Consider the following 20,839-nt stretch of genomic DNA (forward strand, 5'->3'; position numbering starts at 1 on the left):
AGACCTTCATGTTAAAGGTAAAGGCTATAAGACCATCTCCAAGCAGCTTGATGTTCCTGTGACTACAGCTGCACATATTATTCAGAAGTTTAAGGTCCATGGGACTGTAGCCAACCTCCCTGGACGTGGCCGCAAGAGGAAAATTGATGACAAATTGAAGAGACGGATAATACGAATGGTAACCAAAGAGCCCAGAACAACTTCCAAAGAGATTAGAGGTGAACTCCAAGGTCAAGGTACATCAGTGTCAGATCGCACCATCCGTCACTGTTTGAGCCAAAGTGGATTTAATGGAAGACGACCAAGGAGGACACCAAATCATAAAAAAGTGAGACTGGAATTTGCCAAAATGCATATTGACAAGCCACAAAGCTTCTGGGAGAATGTCCTTTGGACAGATGAGACAAAACTGGAGCTTTTTGGCAAGTCACATCAGCTCTATATTCACAGACGCAAAAATGAAGCATCCAAAGAAAAGAACACTGTACCTAATGTGAAACATGGAGGAGGCTCGGTTATGTTCTGGGGCTGCTTTGTTGCATCTGGCACAGGGTGTCTTGAATCTGTGCAGGGTACAATGAAATCTCAAGACTATCAAGGCATTCTGGAGCGAAATGTGCTGCCCCGTGTCAGAAAGCTTGGTCTCAGTCGCAGGTCATGGGTCCTCAAACAGGATAATGACCCAAAACACAGCTAAAAACACCCAAGAATGGCTAAGAAGAAAACATTGGACTATTCTGAAGTGGCCTTCTATGAGCCCTGATCTAAATCCTATTGAACATCTGTGGAAGGAGCTGAAACATGCAGTCTGGAGAAGGCACCCTTCAAACCTGAGACAGCTGGAGCAGTTTGCTCACGAGGAGTGGGCCAAAATACCTGTCAACAGGTGCAGAAGTCTCATTGAGAGTTACAGAAATCGCTTTATTGCAGTGATTGCCTCAAAAGGTTGTGCAACAAAATATTAAGTTAAGGGTACCATCATTTTTGTCTAGGCAAGTTTCATTAGTTTGTTTTTTAAAATGATTCTGTTGAACCATAATTCAAAAACAATATCTGATTTTCAATATTTAATTTTCCGTAAATTTTTATTTATTATTACTTTTGTCAGTTTCAAGTTATTTCAGTGACCATTGTGGGTTTTTCTTTCTTTAACGGAAGGGTACCAACAATTTTGTCCACGTCTGTATGTCGAAGAAAAGTCATAGTATATTATGTCAAAAAAAAAAAGTCATACTATAGTATGTTGAAAAAAAGCCATACTATAATATGTCGAAAAAATAAAAAAATCATAATTTGGTATGTCGAAAAAGAGTCAAAGTATAGTTTGTCAAAAAAAAAGAAGTCATAGTATAGTATGTCGAAAAAAAAAAAAAGTCATAATATATTGTGTCGAAGAAAAGCCATAAAAGCCATGTTCTATACTATGACAGTAAAAGTAAAACTCATCCTGTTACAGACTGCCTGCCCTTCTTCCCTCTGCTAGGTGCCACAGGATCTCCATTCCAGGACCAGCAGGCTCAAGAACAGCTTTCTCTCCTCAGCTGACACCTTGCTGAAGTCTGCACCTCTGTGACAGCAAACATACACACTGTTAATACTGTTCATACTGCTCATACTCTATAAATCTAGTGTATTCATAGCACTTACTGTTTATTCTACATACAATATTTTAATAATTTGTTACACTGTACATACATGCATTTCTTTGTCTCAGTACCTGTACAATGACAATAAAGTTTAATATAACAATTGAATCTAATTACATTTTTCATGACATACGATGACTTTGTATGACACTTTATGGCATACTATACTCTGAAATATTTTTTCGACATACTATACTATGACTATGGAGGAGGCCGGCTTCATGACTTATACTCCACTATGGGGCGATCGAGATGTTATGACCAAGTATTATGTCCCAAATGTATGCATACTGTATGCAACAGAACAGACATGTAATTCTGCAGTACTTACCAAAAGTAAGAATTAAAAGTATGCATACCTGAAACGCCGACCCTGTTTTGCAGAAAATAACACATTTTCTGTGTAATTGTAATGCTTAACACTAGATTATGGGCTATTAGTCTCATGTTGTGCAATAGAGGTTTAATCTGTTAAGAAATACATCTTGTGTGGTTGATAATAATAATAATTAAAGCTGCAAGCAGCGATGAACGGGCCCTCGCAACTTCCAGCGCGTCGGGGGTGCTGGCGGGATGCCGATGGAATCGGCCAGGCACAATGAAACCGGAACTCTAATGAGTGCAATGACGCCTGCCACAAGACTCTACGACAAACGGTTCATGAGTTATGAAAGGGGGCATGGCTAACGTCTTGGGTCGGGGTTATGAATCTATATTGGCATGAAAATGCCCTCAGGCCTGGACCACCATCATGGCTGAGAAATTTGGAGCAGATTTGACAAAGTATGCCGAAGTTACAACAACTTCCCGTTGGCCGCCACGCCACGGTCAGGTGGTTCAGTGAAAACTCACAATTTAAATAACTTTTCATCCTTGAGGTCTTAAGATGGTCCTGACCAAATTTCAAGTCGATCTGATGAAATCTGTAGGAGGAGTTGGTTAAAGTACACGGCCTATAAAAGCAAGATGGCTGACTTCCTGTTGAGTTTTGGGCATACCTTTAAGAGGCTTTTTTGTGCGTCTCTACATGTTACATCTGTCTGCCAAATTTCATACATGTAGGTGAAACCAGAACGAGGGGCTCAATTTTTCCAACTTCCTAGGGGGCGCTAGTGAGTAATTTTGCAACACCCAAGCCCGAGACCCTTAGAATATCAATTTTTTTCACCGCATCTGATTAGTGTGCCAAGTTTAACAACTTTATGAGCATGTTAAGTTTATCAAAAAGGCCATTCATTTGAAAGAAAAAGCAGAAACACTACAGTTTCAAAAGGGCCCTTGCTGGCCCGACGTTGTCGGTGCTCCTGCCCTAATTATAATACAGATTATTTATGTGGCACTTATCAAAGACAAGACAAACCAACACTGCAGTTCAATTTTTTCATCAATGCCAACACTCACCTGTCCTCCAGTCTGCTCTGGACGCCTTCGGCTGAGTCAAAAACCAGTCGCTGAACTTGAAGCTCCATCTCCAAGCTGAGCTCTACCGGATCCAAGAGGATGATTCCTGGACTCGCTTGCTGCAGAAGAACTCCATCACTCCCGACAACACCACCACGCTTCCCTGGCTCGGTCCCTCTGCAGCCACCAAGTTCAGGTTTAGTTCAGGTTCAGTTAGGGGGAAACACATGTCAACAGGAAACAGTACTCTACACCTGCACTCCGCCTCCACGAGAACCAGCTCCATGTCCACAACGTCCAGTCGAATAACACCCACAAGGAGCAGTCTGAACTACTGAAAAGTGACTTTTTGTGTGCATTAGTTCTGCTCTGTGAAAAGAACCGTGACATACATACATGTACACATCCGGCTCCATCCCCCTCGTGGCCGCGGTGTCGGTAGTGGGCGTCTCTGCACACCTGGCTCTAATCAACCTGCGTCCCCACAATATAATGTCTCCACCTTCGATCACTTCAACCTCTTCTGGTAGAGCAGGAAGTCATTTAGAGCTGATGTTATAACATGACATCCAGACTTGTTGAGGGCTAAAGTACTTAAAGCAAACATTTGGTCCTCTGTTGCCGCCTTGGTGCTCCGCTAACAGGTAGCCGAATCACTCCCGCGGCAGCGCTGGCTGACTCCACGCTGGTTCTGACTAGTCCCACCTCTGTTGTCGTCCCCGGGTTCCCAGCACCAGGCTAATTGGTTCCCCTTGCTTCCGTTCTGTTCATGACGAGCCAGGACCCTGTATCATCCTGCACATTCTCCCACTAGACAGTGTTACTGACTATGACTGATTCTGCCGAGGCACTGGAAAACGTTTTTCAATCTTTTAATGTTATTGCTGAAAAAACATGCCCCTTATAAAAATTTTTTTTTTTTTTTTTTAAACTAGGGCTGTCAATCGATTAAAATATTTAATCTTGATTAATTGCATGATTGTCCATAGTTAATCGTGATTAATCTCACATTAATTACATTTTTTAACTGTTAAAAATTAACCTTAAAGGGAGATTTGTCTGCTTTTCTCAAACTAAACTATATGAAACAACTAGGGCTGTCAATTGATTCAAATATTTAATTGCGATTAACCGCATGATGTTTATAGTTAATCGTGATTAATCGCACATTTTTTATCTGTTCAAAATGTACCTTAAAAGGGAGATTTGTCAAGTATTTAATACTCTTATCAACATGGGAGTGGGCAAATATGCTTGCTTTATGCAAATGTATGTATATATTTATTATTGGAAATCAGTTAACACAAAACAATGACAGATATTGTCCAGAAACCCTCACAGGTACTGCATTTAGCATAAACAATATGCTCAGATCATAACATGGCAAACTGCAGCCCAACAGGCAACAACAGCTGTCAGTGTGTCAGTGTGCTGACTTGACTATGACTTGCCCCAAACTGCATGTGATTATCATAAAGTGGGCATGTCTGTAAAGGGGAGACTCGTGGGTACCCATAGACATACGACATATGACATACGTTACGTCTTTTCTTATGACATTTGTTATAACATATGATATATGACTGTTTTTATGACATAATATACTATAACATGTTTTATGACTTACTATACTATGATATTTTTATAAGATACTATGACTTTTTATGGCATTTTTATGGCATATTATGCTATGAATTTGTTTTTGTAACATACTATAGTATGACATTTTTTATAACACTTTGATACAAGCTGAATTCTGATATGCATGGAGGGAATAAAATGAGCATGCCTTTATAAAATAACCCAAAGACGACCTTGCTCCAACATCCCTGTAACATTATACAGCAGTAGTAAATGTGATGAAATTGTACAGTCTAATTAAATGCTTTACATACTGTAGATGTGGCAGGGTTTTGGCCTGTGACAGTCTTTTCACTTGAACATATATTGTTGAAATCTAATTAGTTAGTAGTTGGACACATTATTGTGAAAGAGCTGCGATTTACCAGGCTGACACGAAACAGGTCTCAAGCTTTCAGAGATGCAATATAATATATTGCTTCTCTGAAAGCTTTGGTCTTTAGAGCTTTAGAGAGCAAACTACGTATTGAATATATATTTTATTCTGGCCAGCATTGAGCTGATCAGTCTGCTTTGTAATGGGACCTTGAGAGACCGGATGATAAAAGGTTGTGATGGTGACATTCATTCTTGAAAACCATTAACTAAGCTGGCCTTCAGTCTTTATTCTTGCAGTGCTTGGGGCTCATGTTTTGCCTGCGGTGTAGAATATGCAACACACACCAACACAATGCAGATTCAGCTATAGTTAACTTTATTTGTAAGTACAATAGAACAAGAACAATTATCGCTTTCATATTTCCCTTTTTGTGCGCTCCAGCTCACAGTCTTCCCTAGGACTTTAAACATACTTAGATCTTTAAATGTAAACTACCTCAGTAAATGGCAATGACTAAACTAAAATGTCGATTTCACAAGTAGGATTATTTAGAAATAGGAAAATGAAAGACAACGAGTGAACATTTTGAAAGAAATTCCACGGAGACATTTTGAATCTGCAGGCGGTCACGCCTGCTAAACCGAGAGAGTAAATAAACAGTTTGTTTGGTTTCATAAAAACACACAAAGGAAAGAAATAGAATGAAAAAATAAATGTCACAGATCCTATTTTCATACTCTCTGCGACGGTTCACCTCTTGATAGTGTGAGCTCAGGAAGAGGTCAATGTTTTATCCCCCTTTCTGAAACGAATAACATTTCCCAGCTAGTCTTTAATTTATTCTTTTTTTTACCCCCAGACACTGAACAGTAGTACATTGTCATAAGTATGGTTGTTATAATCACTGCTGGCTAAGACAGAGAAACACTGCGATACAGTTTATTATAACATGAGTTGATGTCCACATCCTTCATGTGAAAATCTACACTATTTAGAGAAGAGAGAGAGGGGGATGGAGAGGAAAAGGTGATGAAAAGGTGGTTGGATAGATGGACGAGGCTGGAAAACAGATAAACTAGGAGAGCCGCTAAGGAGAGGAGGAGGGAACTTATTGCGCAACAGCTTGTCAAAAACACTCATTCATACAATCCCACCACTTCCATCCCCACCTCTTTCAACAGACTGATAAAACCAGGAGGTACAGTGAGGCACGGCAGCGGGCTGGGGAGACATATCGGTGTTCTAATTAACTACAGCATCACTGCTCAGTATTGATGCATAGTTCAAAAAGGGGGACTCATTCTCCGAGGTAATGGAGCGAAACTGCTGGAAACAATTCAGCCAAGTACAAACAGTTTTGTGTTTTCGATCGATGTATTCTGTCGGAGCTGCACGGGCGTTTTTTGGGAAACTAAGATGTTGTTGTGTCTTTTCTGGCTTCCTTTCCTACTGTAACTGATATGTGATCTCATCTGTCTACTTTCACTAGTCGGGGTACTTAAACATTCAAAAAGATCAAGACCTGATGAAGGCCTGACATTAGTGGAAAACGGAGTTAAGACAAAGTTCAATCTTGTGAGAGTTTAATTCAGTAAGATCATCTGATAGCTGGTCGTTGTTGTTTTGGATACAGTGTTGCCATGGTGACGTAGCCACACCACTGTAAGGTGTATTTGGTTTCCTTTTTATCCAGGCAGCACTCGATGGCCGGGAGTGTTAGCGTGAATATTTTTGCATCCGTGCGTGTGTATGAATATTTAATTTCTTTTAGAATGTGTTTTGTGTCTCTGGAGGTGCAACATTATGGTTGACTTTGTCTTAAAATTTGCTCGCACACACACACATACACACGTGCATTTGGACTCATTTATGCAAACACACACACACACATTAGAAATATAAAGCCGAGTGCTGCTACTGGGAGTCTCCAGAGTCTCTTATTAGTCCGGCTAATTTCACATCATTTGACAGAGAATTAATTCATAAATTAATCAGCCGAGCCTCAGAAAATAACACCACATGCCTCCGTGTAATCCCATTTACACCTAGCATTAAAATCCCCATGCACTCAGAGGAGGACCGTTCACTGTAATCTGTGTCTGGTTCTGAAGAGACAGAGTGGAGCTGCTCCTCTGACAGTTTTTTCAACATCAAACCAGAGACACTAAACATGCCCCAAATGCCACCTTAAGACTCTGTGACTTTACACCTGTAAAACAATCCAGCAGATAGAGCGCAATTGGTTTGAGTGGGCAGCCCTACAGCTGGTTTAGGATTAAGAAAACGTCAGTTAAACCAACTATAACAGAGGTACTTTGTGAAAATCACATCTCTAATCCTGTTTGGGTGTTTCCAACATGACCTACAGCTTCATTTCAACCGTGTCGCTATAACGTGCTTATGGCTTTGGGATTTTAAAAGACAGGTGTGAATGGGGAAACATTGTCAACACCGTACAGATCTTTCAAAAACAAAATAAACCATCTACTATTACTGATACAGTAACAGAATACCCTTTTCACTTTGGACGTTTCTGGCATGTATATCTGTGTCCCCCATCAACCTTAAAACGGTGCTTTATTGTGCTTCTCTTATTGTGAAAATATTTTTTTTGTCATCACATATATCTAAAAACAGGTTGGACAAAATATTGTGAAATCTTTCCTTCAGCCCCTTTGTAAACCCCAGTGTGCTTTGTTGTCTTTCCAAAGAACAAAATCATTTATACCTATTATAAAACAGTGAGTAAATGCTACCGCTCCACTGTGACTAATGTCAGTGATTAATAATGTCTTGCAAAAAAATATTTTTCTCATATGAAAAAAAAAAAATAATGATTTGGTAATACATCCTCGAGTCTATCCTTCTTTGTCTGAACCCTGATGATTACAAGGAAAAACATTTAGTAGTCATTAATAGAAAGATTCACCTACTACTCACTTTGAATATACTAAGCAGCATCATCAGCATAGAAATGGAATTTGTGGCGTTTCAGTAGATGTTTTTACGACCCTGTTAGTGTTACACATGGTGAGCTCATTTTGCAGTACATCACATTTAAGACTAGCATTTCAGTAATGGAATGTATCACAATTCAGATATATAATGTCTTTCTAAATTACGTTATTTTCCACAAGTTGACAGGATGTTAAGACATGTACTGTTTTTTGACCTAATCACTACACCTAGGGGAGAATTACAGGATTAGTGGTACAATTCAATAAGGAATTCCCATCAAATTAATATATTATTTAGGATTGTTATATCATCTACTATTTATACCATCAGGTGTCTGGATATGTGTGGAGCTGTGCTTCATTTTGTGTCCCCAGTGTAACCGAACAGAATATGTACAAATTGGGGGCCAAAATGTCAGTACTGCCACAAAGGATTTCCTCTTCCTCCTTTTTTTTATTTTTTTATCCCCCACTGTTCCTTCACCTCACCATTTCTAAAATCAGATGATTTAACTCCCGCCTACTACTACTACTCCCCCCCTCCCTCTGCCACCTCGCTCTACTCCTCGATTTCCAGTATCAGGTCATCTCCCTCCAGGGAGGAGTCGGTCATGACATGGATAGCCTTAACGGTGCCGGACACCGGGGAGTTGACCACGGTCTCCATCTTCATGGCCGAGAGGACGCACAGCGGCTGACCCTTCTCCACCTTTCATGATTGTAAAGAGAGTTCACAGAGCATTAAAAACATGAGTCAAATGCACAGATCACCGAACAAGCGCTGTAGTCGAAGGTTAACAAGAAGCTACACTCAAAGCGCATAAAGGACCAGGGCCGGCTCTAGCCCTTTTGGTGCCCTAGGTAAAATTTCTTTCTTTTTCATTCTTTCTTTCTTTCTTTCTTTCTTTAGTAAATGAGGAAGTAAGTAGTTAGTTTTCTTTTTTTTTTAGGGCGACTAGTGCCCCTCAGAAGGTGACGCCCTAGGCGACCGCCCATACGGCCTATGCCTTAAGCCAGCCCTGTAAAGAACATAAAGGACCAGGGCCGGCTCTAGCCCTTTTGGTGCCCTAGGCGAAATTTGTATTTCTTTCTTTCTTTCGGACATGAGAAAGTTAGTAGTTAGTTTTCTTTTTCTTTTAGAGGGCGACCAGTGCCCCTCAGAAGGTGACGCCATAGGCGACCGCCTATATGGCCTATGCCTTAAGCCAGCCCTGTAAAGAACGTAAAGGCTAGTTTCCTGGATAAATGTTAAAAACATCAAATGCAAGCAAGAGCTTAACATACTATCAGAGTGCAGCCATTAACACTTAGTGTGAATGTAGGTTTCAGTTTAAAGGAACTGTTCACCCAAATTACAAACAACATAGCAACAACTGTATGCAGGTAGTTGACGTGTTCTTTGTCCAGGTTTGGACATCTCAATGGACTTTCATTTGTGGTTTTGCTCAAAGCATTGACAAATATAATTTGATGTAATGAAAATTCAATTAACCTTCAGAGCTGGGTATTGGACCTATACTGACCAATGGCGTAGCCCCGGGTGTGCTAGAGTGTGCCTGTGCCACCGAAAGAGGCAGCTGGCACAACCAGAAATCAGATGCAGAATTAATTTTTAGTTATTTAGAGTTACTATTACTAAACGATACAATTCCCCACTACCCATTTGCAGCTGTCCTATATTTCTACTAGTGGAATTTAGCCACCCTACACACTCATTCAGCAGAATAAAAAAGTCACGAGCAGTCGTTGCATGTGGCCGGGATCGGTAGAGGCTGCACAGAAAGCTGCCGGTGCCGGTAGAAAACGGAGCGGCAGGGTCATCTTTTGCTGCATTCACTTGCACTTGGACAGTGAATGCCGCACTTAGAGCGCGAGCATAGAGAGCCTCTCCATCTTAAAGTCCTGGGCTGAATTTCAGTCCCAGTCCACCCCTGGTCATGTGGCACACCCGGTTATTCTGATGCACACCCACAGTTTTTTTTTCTGGCTACGCTAGTGATACTGACCAAAATGTGGCCACAGCACAGAGTATTGAAAGTAAGTAAGTACTGGAAGTTTGCATTGAACGTCGTTCTTTACTTTGATCAGACAGTTTCTGATTTAAATCAGACTTTTACCGACATTTGAGTATTTTGTTTAGGCAGATTTCTTGTATAATTGCTCATTTTAAGATGTTTATGTTTTTCTTTTATTAAACAAAAAAGGATCTTATTAATATTCCTCAAAGCAAGGTTACCAAAAAGGTATATATATATATATATATTAACAGGCTTTTTCCCTGAATAGAAAACTACTTTTATTCATCTAACAAAAGAAGCTAAACTTTAGATGTTGTTGCTTTCATAAAATACATGTTGAAAATGATGATTTAAATGAGGAACTGTGATCAAAGAATAGAGATCACATAAAAGCAAAACTATCTGCGGGGTAAGGTAATCAAAATCTGATTTAAAAAAACTAAATGTTGAGAGAAAAGAGGATAAGCAAGTTAACATTAAACTAACCTTGGATCCCACTTCCACTTTGACCTCCAGGACTTTCCCAGGCATGGGTGCTCCCACCTGACCCTTGATGGACTTCTGAGCCTTGGGGTGGAACTTCATTTCCTGAGTGGAGGGACAAAGAGAGATATCATGCATCCGTCTGTCCAGTCGATCATCTGTCCGAGTCATCCCCACACGCCTGCCTCCATTTACCCACTCATCCAGCCAACGATCCATCCATATAGTCAGTCAACCCATTGAATCATTGCTCCCTGCTGAGCCTCCATCTATCGCTCACAGCCATTTGTTTCTATGAATAAAAATCACCTGTGATTGCCAAAGGCCCCGTCATAAAATCTGTCCTTTTTTTTTTTTGCAAAAAAATTTCTCCCGTAATCCATATTTATCATTCACCTGCAGACATATATCCTTTTCTCAAACCCTCCCATCTGTCCCTCGTCAATCATTTATCCACCTCCCTCCATCCCTTCTGTGTACCTTCATGGCGAGAGTGTCTTTAACCAGCACGGATCTCAGCTGTCCGTTCAGCTCAAAGAAGACCTCTCTCTGGCCGGCCTTGTTCAGGTCACCCAGTGCCAGCGCCTTGATGTGGAGGATCTTGCCTCTCTCCAGCTCCACCTGAGATGAAACAACGCCAGAGAGAAGTGGGGAGGATTGGAACAAGTGGGGAGGACGGGAGAGAGAGAAAATAAAATAGGAGGGAGAGTGTGAAGGAGGATGGGAACGAAATTAGATTATGCTAGAAAATTGAAATTAATACAAGGGTGCCGGGCTCATAAGTCCAGCTCAAGCAATAAAAGAGGCAGCAGAGCTCGGTGAAATAAAAAAAAAGTGAAGTTAGTGGAGCGAGACAAGCGCAATGTTTCCTTCTCCTCCTTATTTCTATTTACCCTCACACTGGGCTGGAGACACACGGACAGATTCACGAGAGGAGACTCGTTAAGCCTCATTGTAATTAAACAGCTTAATAAATAAAACAAGTAATGTGTGTAAATTACGTCTGTGAGAATTTAGCATATTACACTAATGTGCGCTACATTAAATTAGTGCCTGTCAGCTTCTATCAGCTGCCCATCTGCGTTTAACTCTGTTTGCAAATCTAATTTATCTTATGAGGCCGTGATGCTTTGAATGAAATCGGTGGACATTTTGACTTTTCAGAGTAGGGAAAGCAGGTGTTACTAATAATATTAGTAAGCTGTGACAGTGCTGCTGCTTTCACGTCATATGAGATGGATAGCAGAGATGGGGATGAGTCACTGTGCACTGATAATATAACAGCATATCCTTTCTATTTGGGTTTAATTACATTAAACAACAAGTGTTTGGATGACGCAAAGCTTCTATAAATGTTCGGGCACTTCATTCCCAGTTGTAATTACAACTTCAATGTTGACACGAACGCTATTCAATAGTCAAAAACTTGTCATTACGATAACTCCGATATGACATGGACTGAAGTAGCTAAATGAATTTCAGCCATCATTCATTTTGTTATTTACAAATGTGCCTTTTTCTACTGTGATGTGTCAAAATGGCCTCCATGAAAAAGGTCTCTATGTCCTGTTATAAAAGAACCGACTTTATATAATTGGTCCTGAAACATTTAGTCATTTCATTAATAACTGAATTGACTAATCTTTATAACTAATTAAGGTGTTGTCATTATGTTTGACTTACTTTTTAATAAGGAACAAGTAGGACACAAACACAACATACCTCTTTATTAACTCATTTTTACCTTCTGGGGAAAAGGGAAGGAAAGGCTGTCTGATAGCAAGATAAAGCGGTGAAAATATTCTAAACATAGCGTACACTTAAACTGATATGGATTTTTTTAGGTGGGCCGTTCTTTTAGGTCGCTAAAATACTTTTTGCTGCCGTCTCCGTCAACAGCAGGACATTACTTTGCTCCTGTGCTGGTACTCCTGTCTGCTTCTCCAAACTGGGGGCTTGCCGACCATCATGTACTGTAGGTAATACATTGATTATGAATAAGTAGCTCGTACAACCCCACTTCAAAACACCTCAACTATCCTTTTAAGTCTGCACCAGAGTTTGATTGACAGCTTTCCCACCAGCCTAAACAAACCAGACTTAAAGGTAGTGTGTAGCGGCATCTAGTGGTGTGGTTTGCACTCTGCGGCTCACGTTACCGCAGTTTCACAAGCGTGTCAGAGAACTACGGTGGCTTTCAGGTAACGTAAAAACGTGAAAGGCTCTCTCTAGATCCGGCTACTGTAGAAACATGGTGGAGCAACATGAAGTGGACCCGCTCCCTGTGTAGACATGAAGGGCTCATTCTAAGCCAACAAAAACACAACAATTCTTAGTTTCAGGTGATTATACATTAATAAAAACAAATGCACTAGTTAGTTTGAAACACCAAACAGGTTGGGGTTGAAAGCGCCTCAATAGTTTTACCAAACAGGAGCCTAAGACATGACTTGGGGGTCATTAAAGTGCAGCTAAATGGACATTTGGCATTTATTTTGACATGTTATTTACTAAAAGTGGATTTTGAGGGCAGAGATAAAAACACAATTATACAGAAAATCTGTGTAAATACTTATGATAAACACTCTGACGGTACAGTATGTGTAGGCACCAGGCTAATAGTAAAAAACAAGATATGAATGGGTCGAGGATCTGTGTGTTTCCACCAGACGTATCAATCCTGACATCAAATAGAGAAGTGGTACAGACAGAATGACAATCTGAGAGATAAAGAGACAGACTGGAGGATATAAAACATTTTCCCAGCCCTTTGTATAACTGTACACTCCGTGGCTTTCCCTCCCACCTGTAAAGTGTCATTTTAAGACAAAGACATTATCTCTCTGTACCAACACCAGGCACACTCTCTCCTTCTCATATCAATTCTGGTCACTGTCTTTCTAGTCTTCCCCCTCGACACCGGCCACTGTACTTCTTCATTTATCTCACGCCTCTTCTCAAATCTCTCATCTCACCGGTCGGAAACTAATTTTTTCCATCTTTCCATTTGTCCAACTTCCTCTGTCTGGCTTTCAATCTCTCTCTTTGTCAGTCCTCCCCATGTGTCACAGCTTTCAATTTTCTATTGTTATTTTTTTGCTACCCGTTTCTGGGGCCACTCTGTCTCTCATGCCGTTGTTAATTTCCCTCATCTGCCTCGTCTGGCTTCTCTTTAATCTGCCTGTGGCTCTCTGTCTTTCCTCTGCTGTGTCTATCCACAACCTTTTCCTCGACCCTTCCCCTCTCATCCTTTTTTTGTTTCTCGCATTTCCATCTCGACTGTTGAGTCTCCATTGATATTCCAAACTAAGTCTCGGTGCGAAGACGAAAATACCCGCCGCTGAAGGTATGTATTGATCTCAATTTCATTCTGCCTCTCTCTTTCTCTGGATGCTCCGACTCTTCATCTATTTCCCTCACTCCGGATCTGGTAACAAAACCTTTCTTTGCATGTCTTTTCTTTCTCTCTGGCACTCAGTCTTCATCTCTCCGTTTCTCTCTCCACCTTCCTTTACATTGAACTTCTATCCCGGCTTGTGCTGTTTGGTCGGGTTCTTGGCAGCGCTTTGCAAAAAAAACAAAACTGCCTTCCCCTTACCAACTGCGTGGCTTCGACACTTACATCTCCTCACAACTGTTCCCCATGAAAAATACAACATGTGTCTCTTTGAAGAGTTGCACACGATTTGTGAATCTTTTGAAGATGATTTTGTCTGAGATGTAACTGTGTGTGTCTGACGGTTTTATACAAAGCTTAAAAGACAACTTCAGTGCACTGGGTCGATATATCTAAAAGATGCATTAAGACGTTCACAGATTAATCAGACTAGCTGACACACTCACTGCTCACCACCTGCTGCACAATGATGTTGCTAACACCTCCCCAACAATTGGATCCTATAAGCTGTTTCATTTTTAATCCAATTTCAGTTAAAATACCTGAACATGGAATATAAATATGCATCCCAATACCATACTACCACCCCTAATTTTATACAGCACAGTATGAACTATATATTCTTGTTGTATATTGTTACAGTTAGTGAATAAAAAACTTGTACTTTACTGTTTTGTACTTACTGGAAATGATGCAATACATGAACTGTGATACTTTAATCAAATTGTGACTTTGGGTTGCCACATGTCATTTAAAGAGGACCTATAATGCTTATTTTAAGGTGCATACTTGTATTTTAGGTTTCTACTAGGACATTGTTACGTGCTTTAATGTTCTCATAGTGGCTGTGCTGCAGCACCTCTTTCTACCCTCTGTCTGAAACCCTCTGTTTGAGCTCCTGCTGTTCCATTACATTACATTGTGGTGCAGCCAGGCTCTGTTCAGTAAAAGTAATGTTACGTTATCATGATGTGTTCAAATGTAATCTTGTAAAATTTAGTTTTTGGCAATAAACTGGAATAAATACAGTTGTTTGAAGGAGATGTTTTCACAGAAATATAAAATATTAGAGAAAGAAATAAGACCTGTTTAACTTCCTAACTCTAGCTCTAAGCAGCTTATAATATACAAGTAGACCTACTAATGCCAAGATTTTTTCATCAATAAAAATACAATCTTATATTTCCTAATCATTTGTATTGTGTGTTTTTATGCAAATAATCACTATAGATGACTATAACAGAGTAAAAGGATAACATTGAATTTTAAAAACAACATTTAAATTTAAAAACAACAACAAAAATGATCTGTATCAGCCGATATGGCTCATCGACGATCAGCAATCTGTATCTACGGCAAAAAAACATGATCGGGGCATCTCTAAATGTTATATTTGTTCCATTTTTTTCCTGCTGATCCTATCCGATCCGTGACTCAAAACCACAATACGATCTGAACCATGGGTCTTGTGATTCGTTGCACCCCTACTTGGTGACATCATCACGTTACGGAAGAAAAGGCGGGACTTCAAGCAAGGCCTTTCAGGCAGTTCAGTGTTTCTATGGAGGAAAGTAACTCACTTTGGAGTGGACTTTGTAACTTTGCAGACCTTTTACATGCGCAAAAAACTATATAACACATTAAAGGAAAGATAAAAAGCACAAAAGCATAATAGGTCCTCTTTAAACTTTACAAATAGAGAGCTAAATGATTTTTTACATATTTGTTGTTCTCAGAGATCTTCCTCAAGCCGTCTCACCACCATCCAAAATGCAATATTTGTGCCAAAGTGCTCACAGTGAAGTTAGGGACTACAAGTCGCTTGCTTAAACATCTATGTACGAGGCATCCAGTGAGTGCTCCGCATCGACTTACAATCAGTTCATCACTGGGCATGTCTTACAAAAAGAATACATATTTTTGAACTAAGAATTTGTGCCCTCACACCATCAAACAAACTACATGAATGGATTCAAAGTTGATAAAACCCAGCCTCCTCCTGTTCTGGTTTCTTATTACCATACTTGTGATAGCATCTCTTGTGCATTATGTATGTTCCATATCTAAGTGATGTATCTGCTGTGTTCTCAACTATATAGACCTCGCATTTATTCACACAGCACCCTCAAGCACGGAGCCTTTTTCTGTCAAATTCAACTGCTTATGCCGTTTGGTGCTCTGACTGAAACAACTTTCACACTTTGCTTTGCATCGCGTCTCTGATATGACTTTATTAATCACTTGTGTTGCAGGTGACGGAGTAATGATATTACCGCAGTGAACAGAGCTCCATGTGTTGGTGTCTGTACGCGTTATCGCTGACGGGGTGTGTGTGTGACTGGATCCGTGTTTGTATAAATTTGTGATTATATTTCCATCAGACGTGATTTATACCACACTGAGTCATCAGCACATGCCAGAAAGGTTGATGTCTTTTTCCCCCATTCCTGTTTGTGCTGTATGCATGTGTGGGTGAAGGACAGCGATGGGCAGAGCCGTCTAAAGCTAAAGTGTATATTTGCGTTTATGAATGCACTCTAAATGGCCTTCAGATGCTATTTCACAAGTGGTCATTTGGTATTTCAAAAGCTATTTCAGAGACACATGCCAAAGTGGGCTTTGTCCTATTCAACAGAAATTGTCTGAAAGATGCAACACTGATATATAACTCAGTATAGGACATTAAGAAATTATGCTACATTAAAAAAAATGGGGAAAAAACGTAGCGGTTGTGTCCTTTCACCACAATCGCTGCACAAAGAGAAATCTTCCAGGCTCGCTGTTCGCTCTTTGAATGATAAGGCTCTCCAACTGGATTTGCAACAGGCTTGAAATGAAGTGCTTAACAATACAAAATGATTACTGTGAAAGCCTTCATATCTACTTCCCACAACATCAACAACTCGGGGCTTTAGGTCTAGCTCGGCGCTCAAAAAAGATTTGGTGCTTAAATCGTTTCTGATAAGGATTTCCGCTGTGTGCTTCACACACCAGCTGCCAAGAGCTCATGAATGACTTTTGTTTCAAATACACAGGTTATTACCTGTATATTTGTGCTTGTGAAAGTACAGCAAGAGTCACCTGTAATGGACGGGGGGCCGTCTTTTGCTGTTGTCACTGTGGATTTACCATAAACGCCAATAATCACCCAGAATCCCAAGCTAAAAGGCGTTTCTTCTGTCTCATCCTTTGAAGATCATTTTATATTGCAGATAATTTAACAGAAAAACATACATTTTTCCTTTTTCTATAACTATTGTGTCCTACTGTATTTGTTGCATTGATCCAGTACTTAACCTACATTATATTTCCTATTCATCTATGGCTTTTTAAAGGTATGTGTCTACACAGTGGCTGATTATACAGACCCTGCTACAGTAACTCTATAAACATTCTTTCAACATAAAAAGGTGTACCAGAGCTTTCAAGGTGGAGGACTGGGGCTGGGTATGCATGCTGGATACTACGCTGACTTTAAAGGTGCTGAATGCGAGATTGGGAGCATTTCTAACAGCGCAAAACAAAGGCCACAGTGCTGACAGAGCTAACAGGGGGAAGTGGAGGATAGGGGCTACGCTGCCATGATGTTGGTCGGACGGCGTTAGCAGCTGAAACCACCGTATAAGAGCAGTGCAGAGTGGCGGCCATGAGCTAGCAAGTGGGGCACGATCGCCTGCATTAACATGCACTAAAAGGAACGCACTGCCGACCTGGCGATGTCAACAAAGCATGGAGAAGCTCCGATACAACACACACAGAGGGAGAGTGACTTCATTCTCTGCTCAGGTAGACATTACTCCTCTATATCTTTATATAGCAAATAGTTGTTCTATGCAATATTAATGCTCTGGATATCGTATAGAGCACTTTTAAAACTCACCAAATTGCAAGTGCTATTTATTTTCCACAGGGCTCTTCTCCACCTTAACAGTGCAGACTGTAATTTTACAAAGCAATCAGCATCGCAAAAGTCGCCACGCATGAGCGCAAAAATAAATTGTGCTTCTTATGAGCAGAGCTAGTAATTACCAGTTGTGATAATCCAGAGACAGGCTGACACTCTACAACACCCACACTATCTGTCTGTGCATTTCACAACAAAGGTTTTCCACTGGTATGTATCTCAAAAGGTTGCAGCGGCTGTCATTCACCTGGCCTACAGTCGACCTGCCTCTAACATATTTAACACTCGCATCAAACTGTCATGGGTATCACATGCGCAACACCTCACATCACCAACAAGTCAACTTGTCAGGAGTTGAGGTAACTCAATTTCCCCCAGTGATGTCTCTCTATGTTTTAATATTTTCGCTGCATCTTTGATAGGTGTGTGATTGTCAGATCTTTAATATTTAATGAGAGATAACCCCAGCTATCAGATACAGACAAAGGAAATGTAACACCTGAGGACACTGATGCAACATGCACCCAATGGTGTTGTTCTTATTGTGGGCAGAAACAGAATGAGTTTCAAGATAGCAACATGTCTGCACACTGTAATGTAAGTCTATACCTGTAATTACCACAATACAGTTATATAAATTGCTCTTTTGATTGAAAGTTTATGCAGTGCTCTTAAATTACACAGACTACAATTAAATACATCTATCTGCCACATAATGGAGTGGCACACATGACCTGAATCTACTTTCATGAATATTACTTTAAAAAATTGGATTAGAAATGACAACAATGAGATCAATTGTTCCAACAATAATAGGCTCCATCATTGGCGCCATTCTTCTGTCTATACCAGTGATTCCCAAAGATTGGGTTGGGACCCATAGGTGGGTCGCATGAGATTTTATTTGGGTCACCAAACATCGTTTGTTAGAGCTGCAATTAATCAAATTTCAATTACAATTATGATTTTGGCTTCCAATGGTTATGAAAACAAGATAATCGGCATAAAACGATTGTTGTGCCGCCTTCTATTTCGCAATGATGCTCTTGTTTTGTTTTGTGTTATAAATCCCAACGCACCCTTTTCCTTTACATCTGTGCTCTTTTGACCCGCGAGGCGGACTGTCCTCAGTGTGGTGATGTCGGACACCTACATGGCCCGTCTTGAAACATGGACCCCCATCTCGTTAACCATGCTTTGTCGGTGTGCCTTTTTTTTTGCTGTGTCATCATTAATATCTATACAACCAATGTGTTTATGATTACTAGAGCACAAAGTTCTTCATCTAGCCTCTAAATTTTACACTCAAAGTTCACCAGATTGATGCATTTAACTTTAAAATATAGGCTGCAATTTTTTTTTTCTAAATGCATGATGTTTCCAAAGTTAGTGAGTAATCGTGTTAAATAATCGTGATCTCAGTATTGAGCAAAATAATCAGGATTTGTGCCATAATCGAGCAACCTTATCGTCTATTATTTAAGTTCTTATATTATTATTATTATTATTATTTAGTTATGATAATTGTAGCCTTATAACACTGAATCTAATATGAAAGGCTAGCGTACAAGTTTTTGTTTCACTGATGAGGAAAAAAAATGAGGGTCTGTTAACTCCTAATTTTAACTGATGTGAGGAAATGAAAATATTGAGATAGCCTGTTAACTCTGCCTAAATGCATTTATTTGGTCTCATTTATAAGGTATTTAACATGTCTATATGTTTTCAATAATACATGCATGATTTATCAAAACTCTTTGAAATGTCCGGTTTACCTGTTCAAGATAATATTAGGGAACGACAGTAAAAATGGTCAAGAATGTTCATTTACACACAAATACGCTCTTCTCACGATTTATAGATATAAGGCCTATTGTGAATTGGGTCGCGAAGGTTTATCATTTTTAAAAAGTGGGACCTCAGAAAAAATTGTTTGGGTCTATACAGCTGCTGCTGGGACATATCATACATAATCAAAAAATTCAGCACCATTATTATGCAGATGACACGCAAATTTATGTCCCATTAAAAAACAGTGAATGAGGCAATTTCCATCAGTTATTGTCGTGTCTATCAGACATAAAGTGCTGGATGTCCCAAAACCTTTTCCAGCTAGATGAAAACAAATCTGAAATCATTCTTTTTGGTCATCCAAAGTCCGTCCCAACTTTACAAAAACGTCTCGGTCCCCCTGTCTACAAATGTCAAACCAGCAGCCAGAAACCAAAGTGTAATATTTGACCTTTCTTTTGAAAAAAAAGTTACAAAACTCGTTCAATCATGTTTGCATGAATTGGAGAAGCGTCTTTTTTCTGTCAGCCTGATCTCAAGAAGGTCATTCATGCTTTTATATCATCTCGGTTATATTACTGTAATTCATTGCATTCAGGGTTAAGCCACAAAACGCAGCTGCTCTGCTTTTAACATATACTAGAAGACAAGATCATATCCTGTTTTAGCCTCTCTTCACTGGCTACCAGTACATTTTACAAAAGATTTTACTGATTACCTTTAAAGCACTCTTTTTTAAAAAAAAGCTTTGTATTTGTGCTTTACTTCCAACATGTTTTATTGTCTTTATCACATTATTGTTGGGTATCTTATTCCATTTTATTTTTATATCCTTTTTAATTGTCAGATTTGATTGGCCTCATTGCAATACTGAAAAGTGCTGTATAAATATATAGTAAATGGTAAATGGACTTGCATTTATGTAGCGCCTTTCTAGTCTTCCGACCACTCAAAGCGCTTCACACTACATGCCAGCATTCACCCATTCACACACACATTCATACACTGATGGCAGAGGCTGCCATGCAAGGTGCCAACCTGCTCATTAGGAGATAAACTAATCATTCACACACACTCTCACACCGCTGGCGCAGCCTACGGGAGGAAATTTGGGGTTCAGTATCTTGCCCAAGGACACTTGCGGACTGAAGGAGCAGGGGATTGAGCTGCCGTTCTTCCAATTAGTGGACGACCCACTATATCTCTTGAGCCACAGCCGCCCCAAAAATAGTTTCATATGTTTATTATCATATTAATAGTAGGGCTGTCAAAGTTAACGCAA

At 39.9% G+C, this 20,839-nt stretch overlaps 2 protein-coding genes across 6 annotated transcripts in view; one reads left to right on the plus strand and one right to left on the minus strand.

Annotated features, from left to right (window-relative positions):
- LOC119481208 (serine/threonine-protein kinase pim-1-like) overlaps nt 1-20,839 on the plus strand; it is a 1,020,488-nt gene that overhangs the window by 532,445 nt on the left and 467,204 nt on the right. The window lies entirely within an intron of this gene.
- pcxb (pyruvate carboxylase b) overlaps nt 5,366-20,839 on the minus strand; it is a 370,637-nt gene continuing 355,163 nt past the window's right edge. For 2 of the 3 annotated variants that reach the window (XM_037757905.1, XM_037757904.1), the window contains exons 25-27: nt 10,946-11,086; nt 10,469-10,570; nt 8,524-8,673 (exon numbers count right to left, since the gene is read on the minus strand). In XM_037757905.1, the coding sequence (XP_037613833.1) occupies nt 8,524-8,673; nt 10,469-10,570; nt 10,946-11,086 (393 nt within the window). Of the gene's footprint in view, nt 8,674-10,468; nt 10,571-10,945; nt 11,087-20,839 lie in introns of all 3 variants that reach the window. The other variant, XM_037757903.1, reaches the window with a different exon arrangement.

Source organism: Sebastes umbrosus, chromosome 22 (assembly GCF_015220745.1).
Source record: "Sebastes umbrosus isolate fSebUmb1 chromosome 22, fSebUmb1.pri, whole genome shotgun sequence".
In the NCBI taxonomy this organism is placed as follows: Eukaryota; Metazoa; Chordata; class Actinopteri; order Perciformes; family Sebastidae; genus Sebastes; species Sebastes umbrosus.